At 53.3% G+C, this 9,080-nt stretch overlaps 1 protein-coding gene across 1 annotated transcript in view; it reads right to left on the bottom strand.

Annotated features, from left to right (window-relative positions):
* Window positions 1-9,080, bottom strand: part of LOC127037847 (zinc finger protein 560-like) — a 586,628-nt gene that overhangs the window by 132,205 nt on the left and 445,343 nt on the right. Inside the window, exons 2-4 of the mRNA XM_050929988.1 lie at window positions 3,764-3,847; window positions 2,945-3,071; window positions 1,039-1,121 (exon numbers count right to left, since the gene is read on the bottom strand). Coding sequence (XP_050785945.1) covers window positions 1,039-1,121; window positions 2,945-3,071; window positions 3,764-3,835 — 282 coding nt within the window. The 5' untranslated portion in view covers window positions 3,836-3,847. The remainder of the gene's footprint in view (window positions 1-1,038; window positions 1,122-2,944; window positions 3,072-3,763; window positions 3,848-9,080) is intronic.

The following is a 9,080-nucleotide window of genomic DNA, read 5'->3' as shown; positions in this document are numbered from 1 at the left end:
TATGATCATGGCTACTATGACTCAGCATGGCCTGTGACCAGACCACATGACATTAAACTCCATTTCAGTACCTGTATTTTTCCACAAAACTGGACTAGGAACTGAGTTTGGAACAAAAGGTTCCCACCATATGGAAAAGCTACATAAGGTGGGGTGTGACATCATCTCTTGGCCTCATTCTCCACACAAGAGAACTTCTGGAAGCACCTGAGAAACAAAAACGGATGTGGGGGAAGTGCTGCTCCCAGGATCAAGAGATTTCTAGCTTGTGTATGGAAACTTGGGGGACTGCTTGTACCATCAGTCAGGGTGAGAAATTGCTAATTCAAATTCTATCCATCTAGTATGTTAGGCTTAATCTGAGTTTTGGTTATTTGCTAAATAATCTGCTTTGATCTGTTTGTTATCACTTATAATCACTTAATCTATCTTTCTGCAGTTAATAAACTTGTTTGATGCTTTATCTTAACCAGCGTATTTTGAGTGAAGTGTCTGGGGAAAATCTCAGCTTGTTGTGCACATCTGTCCCATATCGAGGGGAGGGGAACTACATTAATGAGCTTGTATTATAGAGATCCCTGTGCACTATAAGATGGTATCATTCTGGATTTATACTACAGCAAGTGTGCAAGGTTGGGGAGTGGGAATTGGCTCTTGTCTTCTATCTGTCCTTGAGTGGCTTAGGTAACGCACTCAGGTAGCTTAGTTGGCTGCATGACGCCACCTGCTGTTGTGTTGGGTGATAACAGGCCCTGGAGAGGCTGGCGAAATCTCCAGCAAAGCAGTGTGAGAAGGGCCAGCCCAGCGTGAGGGTTAGAGGACACAGCAGTTCCCAGAAGCTCCACAAACTGCCTCCTGGGGTGACAACCCATCACGCCCTACACTACACAAGTCTCAGCAGGTTTGTCACATGCTGTCCCTCCCTTTCTCCACCCGAGATATTTCCTGCTTCCCACCACCTCTAGCAATTCCCACCCTCTTATGCATTTACTGCTCCTCAACCTCCAAGCAGAGCCCGCCACCCTGATAATCTCTTACCTGAGCCAGCTCCATTGCAGCCATTTCCTTGCCCCTGGGAGGATGAGATGATCTGCAGCGAAACATGGATGTTATTCTCTGGCCTGCCGGGGTGAAAAGGGCAAGGTGTGAGAATTCAGACTAGGCTTTTGTCCATTCCCCAAGCCGATTCCCCCCAGCTTTTCCCCTGCTAATGCACATTCTAGGTTCTAGCACACTGTGAAGCACAGAGTGACCTTATTCCAGTACAGGCCTAGCCCCCTCCCACCAGGGTGTAACCCTCTGACACATGGGGAAACCCTCCCAGTAACAGTCTCTCTCTTACACGTATCAAGTTTGCGGACAACACCAAGCTGGGAGGGGTTGTAAGTGCTTTGCAGGATTGGATTAAAGTTCAAAATGATCTGGACAAACGGGAGAAATGATCTGAAGTAAATAGGATCAAATTCAGTAGAGACAAGTGCATAGTACTCCATGTTGGAAGGAACAATCGGAGGCCAGAGAAGAGCAGAAACAAAGGAGTCACTTTGGGGGATTCTCCCTGTCATTGTCCCCAAGGCAGCTGTCTCAGGTTACAAAGGTGTTTCATGTTCCAGCCTTTATACAGTCTCTCCTGGGAGTGCCCCTTTCATGGACTGGGCCTAGTTTTAGTTTTTGGTAGTTAACAATCTTGGTTTATTGTTCATCTAACCAGTATGTGTGGATTGAAGTGTGTTGGAAACTCTGTTTGGGATAACAAGCTGGTGCATGTCATTTTCCGCTGATGAAATGACAGACTTCATATGAGCTTGGGTCGTTCAGTAGCGTGCTGGACAGTGCAAGATGCACATTTCTGGGGGGAAAGTTGGGCACTTGAGAATTTGCTGGTTTTCTCCTGAGGTGTAATTCATGAGTGGCTCTCTAGCAGCACTCAATACTGTGTAGCTGGGAGTGAGTTACATGCTGGAGACTGTGTGTTAATTGGCCAAGAGGGGCTGTGCTCGCGGGAAAAACAGTGGAAAAGGCACCCCATGCTGGAGGACTGAGGGGACAGCTATTTAACAGTCCAGATTGTACTCTGGGTAACATCACAGACACTCATTATGACAGAGCCTCTTACAACACAGAGAAAGTAAATCCATGTCCCAGAAATCGAAGACTCCAGACAGAGGGCAAGTGTCCCTGGCACTGCTTCTTGCTGACAGAGAGGTTCAGAGACAGTGCGAGAATCCTGGGGAAGCTGGGAACAGGAAGCATGGGCTGGCGGGGTTCGGTGGAGAAAGGGAACAGGAAGGGCAGGGATATTACTGAATCCAGGATCTCAGCAGTACTAGATGACAGGATAGCACATAGTGCAGCCCATTGGAAAACACAATCCCAACTATACATACAAAATGATGGGGTCTAAATTAGTTCTTTCCACTCAAGAGAGTGATCTTGGAGTCACTGTGGATAGTTCTCTGAAAACATCCACTCAATGTGCAGCAGCAGTGAAAAAATGTGAACAATGTAGGAAATAATTAAGAAAGTGATAGATATGACAGAATATCTCATAGATCATATTTGTAAAAACAGCAAATAAATCCATGATACACCCACATCTTGAATACTGCATGCACATGTCACCCCATCTCAAAAATAGATATATTGGAATTGGAAAAGGTTCAGAAAAGGGCAACAAAAATGATTAGGGGTATGGGACAGTTATGCCAGACCTAACCCCCAGTTTCACTTGAGCAAACAGCAGATATTTGACACTGTGCAATACGGCTCCTGTGCTCTGTTCCCAAAGTGTTCTGCAGCAGAGGAGGGTCTCTGGTATTATGTGTGTCACTGGCCTATTGGGGTGATGCTGAAACAGGACAGGGTACAGATGGCATTGTGGGGGTGGCATAAACCTTCACTCTTCATTTCCCCTTCCAAGAACAGAAGGGACAGGAACCCTTACCCAGCGAGGTCACAGTCTCATAGTTCTCCTGCATGACATCCCAGTAGAGGGCTCTCTGAGTGGGGTCCAGCAGAGCCCACTCTTCCCTGGTGAAATACATAGCCATCTCCTTGAAGGTCACCAGCCCCTGAAAGAGTAAGAGTCCAACACTAAGGACTTGCTGCCCCACTCACAGCCCCACTATTTGTGGCAGAGAAGAGTGAATCAAATGGAAGCTCTGGATGGATCATAGTCAGGAGAGTCCCACCTCGACCTGGCTCAGAGTATCCAGCAAATACCAGGGTGAGGGGATGAAGAGAGAGCCCCTTATCTCTCCCAGCATATCCATCACTCCCCTACTAGCCACTGACTGATACAGGAGATGGAGCCCCTAGCAGGGTCCAGGGAGAGCTCGCTGGTAGGATGCCCAACACCCTCCTCATTGTGAGGAGCGGGATATGAAGGGAGAGGCAGCTCCAATAAGCCTGACTCATGGGTGTCCCCTTTATATCTCACAGCAGCTGATGGTTAATGAGGTCAGGCTCCAGCACTAGGAGTCTGGTCAGTTTGACTAGCTCCATGTAGGTGGGTTATTTTCTCTCTTCACAAATTAGGGCATTTCCACCTCCAAACCTCCTGGGTCTGTTCCTAGAATCTAGGCCACTTAGTAAATAACTCCCAGCAGGTCTGCCACACCCTGGCCTCCTCCTTTCCCCACGCTGTGAATTTCCTGCCCCGCTCCAACCTCCAAACTAGACTCTGCAAACCTTCCCACCTCTGGTGTATTTGCTCTCCCTTTCCTCCAGCAGGAACCCACCAGCAACCCCCGATAATCTCTACCTGGACTGACTCCACTGCAGCCATTTCTCTTCCCTGTCCCACGCCAGGCTGGGATGAGCTGGAGCAAAACATTCTGCAGCCTGTCTGGGGGAGAAGGGCAGTTGTGGGCGTTTCAGAACCGGTTTTAGTTAATTTCACATCACAATTCCCCCAGGCCCTTTCCCTGCAGACAGACACCCTAGATTCTGTCATGCTGGGAAATGCTCAATCTGTTTATTACAATTTAGACCTGGCCCCTCCTGCCAGGCTAAGTCCACAGACACATTTTTAACCTCCCTTCTCTCTCCCCTCACCCCTTCTCTGAACACAAGGCTAGAAAAGAGCAGAACCAAAGGAGTCACTGTGGGGGATTCCCTCAGACACTGACCCCACGGCAGCCACACCCCAGCAGGGGGAATATGGAGTCAGGAACTGGCTTTTGCTCTGTCTGATCCTTGTTTTGTTCACTGGAAAGTGGTTCTGCCCCAGGATGCAGCAATACATGTGTCTGGGTGGACTAGAGAGCTGGAAATCTCTCCCCCACATTCATTTCTCCCACTGCCCCTTTCAGTCCCTCCTTCCCCTGTCCTCTCTCCCTGCCCCTCTGGCTGGGACAGTCCCATTCCTGGGGGCTTTGCTCTCCCATGGCTGGATTTCCTCCTGGCAACCGCTAATGGGAGGAGAAATGAGGTGGTGTTGTTTGTGCAGAGTCACTTTCTTGCCAGACCCTAGGACATTCCCTGAGGTCTTTCAGTTACCTGGAGACTCTGGCTCAGAATTTAGTAGTAACAGGGCCCAGGACTGCCCTAGGGGGCTAGGACCAGCTGCAGAAAGTCATCCCCTGGGCCGGGCAGAGAAGAAGCTTTAATTAAGGTCACTTCCCAGCACAGAGCCCCACTGGGGGAGCAGCAGCTGCCAAGCCTGGTCTCCCAGATCACAATGGAGGCTGCAGCATCTGACCCAGGAAGCTGAACCCCAATATCCTGAGCAGAGAGGGACGGAGTGTATGAGCAGCTTCCCTCCTTTAGCTCTCTGGGGAGAGCAGCTAATGGGAGCCCCTCCTCACAGGGAGAATGGCTGATCTCATTTGACCCACTGTCCATCTGGAATCACTCCTTGTCTTTCCATACAGTGACTCTGGATTAACAACGGTCTCAATGACACCGGATTTCAGAAAGAATGAGTTCAGAACGCTGTGGAAAAGACCATCGTGTGGCAGTGCTGACTCCCTTCCCACCTCCCTCACCCCCGCAGATCTAGGACAAGGACTGGGGGCAAAAATTTTCCAAACGGAACCGAAAGTTCCTGCAGTTTTCAAAAGAGGAGAAAAGTAAATTCTGTGAATTCACACTAACAGTGTTTGCTAAGTGGACAGAAAGTTATCACAGTGACAGGGCACGTGACTGGGGAATGGACTTGGTGACCTGGTGACTAGGAGCCAGGACTCTGGTACAAGTTGACCAGAGAGAAGGATCATGGTTAGCAGCAGCCCCCAGACACCCCCTAGTACCCAGAGCCCAGACCCCCCAGCCAGGGGCCCCAGACACCCCCCAGCCAGGATCCCATCAGATATTCCCTGGGACGCAGCCCCCAGAGTCCCTGGCCAGGGACCCCAGATACCCCTCAAAGCCCCACCGGCCAGAGAACCCCCACCACACCATGATTGCCAGGTTGGGAATCCCAAAGGTTCCCCCCACCAAGAGCCCCCAGCAGCCAGGGACCCCCTCAAGGGACCCCCCCCCCACTGGGAACTCAGTCCCTCACTGCCTGCCTAGGAACTTCCCCACCCTCCAGAACGATCTACCCTGACATTTGCCTGGGACTCCCTCCTCTGCCCAGTGTGACCCCCTGATGCTTTACAGTGCGACCCATCACTCTGCTTCCCTGGCATGCCCTCACCTAGTGCCAGGGATCCCCTCCCCCAGCTCTGTGCACTGGGCATGGCAACAAAACCAGGAACCAGCGGGGGAAGCACAGACAGAGCCCCTGGCACAGAACCAGGCTCCCTCTAACCCTCTGTCCCGCCTCCCCAAGAGGCACCCACCCCCACTGTTCTGCAGCCACCAGGCCCCCAGCGATACCCACCTCCAGGACCCATAGCCTCAGGGATGGGCACATCAGAACCACCACCCCCGAAAACCCCAAACCTCCACAACCCACCAACCTGACTAGGGTACCCCCTGCCCAGCCACCCAGAGGCCTCCCCCTACCACAATGCCCCTTCAGCTGCAATCTCCCCACACAGACACCTTCCCTGCCCCTGCAAGTGTTACCTCACAGAGTGTGAGAAGTGGCTAGAAAGTTAACACCACCTCCTGCTGGCCAGTCACACAGGCAGAGGGAGCCTGGGGAGTGCTTCTTTAACAGGAGAATGGAAGGCCTGGAGGGCAAGAAAGATCCACGGGCTGTCACTAGAAAATAATGGCCACCATGGATCCACCCCAGAGGCGGCTGCATCTTAGCACATTGGGAAACAACCCATCATATTCAATTAGAAATAAAACAACTAGAGAGAAGTGGGGCAAATGTTTGGGGTATTTTATATCAATCTTTGACACACGCAGAGAGAACCCTGTCACAAACGACATTTGATAACATGAGAGAAAACCACCAAGATCGGAGGGGATTTGATGTTGCTATTAAATAACTAGTGGAAAAGTGGGACTGTTGGACTGGATTTTATATGACTGTCCAATACATAAACAGAATGTGATGGTCCCCCCGGCCACGGGGCAACCATTCACGTGAGCAGCTCAGAGCCCTTTGAGGAGCTGATTTAAGGGCAGGGGGGGAGCTGGAAGGCTCCCTGGACAATGGAAGGGGGCCGCAGGGGAATTGGGAAATGGGGTCTGGGCAGTCTCCATGGGGGATGTGCTCCTCCCTTCCCTTCCCTGCCCTGGCAGAGAACGGGAACCTCATTCCATCCCACTCCAGTGGGAGCCATGTTCTGGGGAATGACCCAGGGCAACAATTTCCCACCCAAACAAGGACAAATCTCTGCAGATAAAATGGGTGGGAAAATCCACCCCCCATCAGAGTGATTTTAAATTGACCTTTGAGAAGTATGGAGAGAAAAGGGAAAATCAGAGGCAATTAGAGAGCTGATCATTGGGGGGGGGAGGAGAATCTCCCTGGATTTTATAGCCATGTGTGATAATGAGAGAGAAAAGGGGAAATCTTGAGAGAATGTGTGTGTGGGAGGAAGTGGCAAAAACAGGGACAGGATCCAGTTAACTCACCTCCCTCCCACCCCGGGAATGTCCTGGCTGCACAGAGACAGATCTACACCCCCACCCCAGTGACCTCCCCCCCTGCAGCTCCACTGGGATCCTCCTGCAGCTCCACTGGGGCCGAGGCGCCTTCAAGGCTTCTCCCAGGCTCCCTGGGGTAGAGTCACTTTCCTGCCCCCCAGCGCCTCTCATTCCCCGAGGGCTCCGGGTCACAATGTCCCACCGCCCTTCCCCCGCCTGCAGCTCCGGCTTCTCCCCTCCCGCCCCCGCCAGCCACACCAAGGGGAACCCCCAGGCCCCAGTCTCTGTCCCCACCTGGATCCCAGCGGGGCCGGGGGCAGATCCTGGCTGCAGCTGAGAACAGTGGCTCCGCTGCGGCTCGGGCAGCTCCAGCGCTGCTGGCAGCAGGTGGAGAACCAGGAAGCAGCTGTTCAGCCCGGGCTCCGCGTCACAATGTGCCAGAGCCCCGCCCCCAGGAGCTGCCCTGCCCATGGGCTGTGCCAGAGCCCCGCCCACAGGAGCTGCCCCGCCCCTGAGCTGAGCCAGAGCCCCGCCCCCAGGAGCTGCCCCGCCCCCGGGCTGTGCCAGAGCCCCGCCCCCAGGAGCTGCCCTGCCCATGGGCTGTGCCAGAGCCCCGCCCCCAGGAGCTGCCCCGCCCCCGGGCTGTGCCAGAGCCCCGCCCCCAGGAGCTGCTCCGCCCCAGCTCTGTGCTGGAGCCCCGCCCCCAGGAGCTGCCCCGCCCCTGCTCTGTGCTGGAGCCCCGCCCAGAGGAGCTGCCCTGCCCCGGAGCTGAGCCAGAGCCCCGCCCCCAGGAGCTGTCCGCACCTGGGATGTGTCAGAGCCTCGCCCCCTGGAATTTCCCCATGTTGGGTCTCTGAGCTTTGTTCTCCTGCCGCCTTCTTCCCAGCACCCCCTGCTCCCTTCCTGTGTCTGCAAACACCCCCCCTCCCCCGGGGCCGGCTGCAGTGCTCGCTGAGGCTGACTCCAGTGGCTGAAGTTGCCTCCATCTCTGCTTCATCTGGAGGGGGAGAGACAAAGAGAGGAGATGGTCCCAGGGTGTGAAACCAGAATCAGGGGGAAGGAAAGAAGGACTGTTTGGAAAGGTAGGTTTTTTTGTGGGGGGGGGGTGAGCCAGAGGGATTCAGAAGAAGTTGGGCAGCAGAGGCTCAGGGAAATTGAGGGGAATCTCCTGGGTGTCTCAGTGTTGCCCAGGGTTTGTACAGCACCTTGCATAATATGGGGTCTGATCTTAGTCATGGTCTGTGCAGCACCTGGGAGCCCTGATGTCTGTTTTCTGATCACAGGCTCTGGGAATGGAGAGAGGGAAACCTCAGCACCTGAAGGTTAATGCAGCCCTGTGTGCAACCCCTGCTAGGGTGATCCGACAGCAAATGTGGAAAATTGGGATGGGGGTGGGGTTAATAGGCACCTATATAAGAAAAAGACCCAAAAATCGGGACATCTAGTCATGCTAGTCCCTGCTGTTCTCATAAGGGGTCGGCTTAGAGGGGGTTTAGCTACACTTGCAGCTGTCCAGCGCTGGGAGTTAAAGCTGTCTTCCTACAGCTGTTTAGGGAAAGCGCTGCAGTGTGGACACACTGACAGCTACCAGCACTCTGTCATGGCCACATTTGCAGCGCTGTTGGGAGTGGTGCATTATGGGCAGCTATCCCAGCATTCAAGTGGCTGCAATGTGCTTTTCAAAAGAGGAGGGTGGGGTGGACAGTGACACGGAGCGTGGGGGAGACAGAGCGAGTGGATTTTTGGAGCTGACACTGTGTCAACTCCCTGCCTGGCAAGTTCAAGCCTCCTCCCCCACCCCTCTCTCATTCACTAAATGCAAATAGCCGCCTTTGTTCTTTTCCTCACAGACCAGATAAGCCGCTGATCCAAAACAGACCCCCCTCCCCCGTGCCCACCCGGCTGCTTGTCTCCTCAAGCAAACACCAGCTGTGGGTGTTCCAAAGGGATCCCCCTGCCTCTGCTCATTCACTGCAAACAGTAACTGTGTTTGGTTTTTAGATAAGCAGCTCCGGGAGCCTTGAGCTCACAGCAAAGCAAACAGAGGCATCACACCAAAACAAAGAGCGTTATCTCTACTTAAAAGC

This window comes from Gopherus flavomarginatus, chromosome 20 (genome assembly GCF_025201925.1).
Source record: "Gopherus flavomarginatus isolate rGopFla2 chromosome 20, rGopFla2.mat.asm, whole genome shotgun sequence".
In the NCBI taxonomy this organism is placed as follows: Eukaryota; Metazoa; Chordata; order Testudines; family Testudinidae; genus Gopherus; species Gopherus flavomarginatus.
This window is presented reverse-complemented; position numbering and strand designations above follow the sequence as displayed.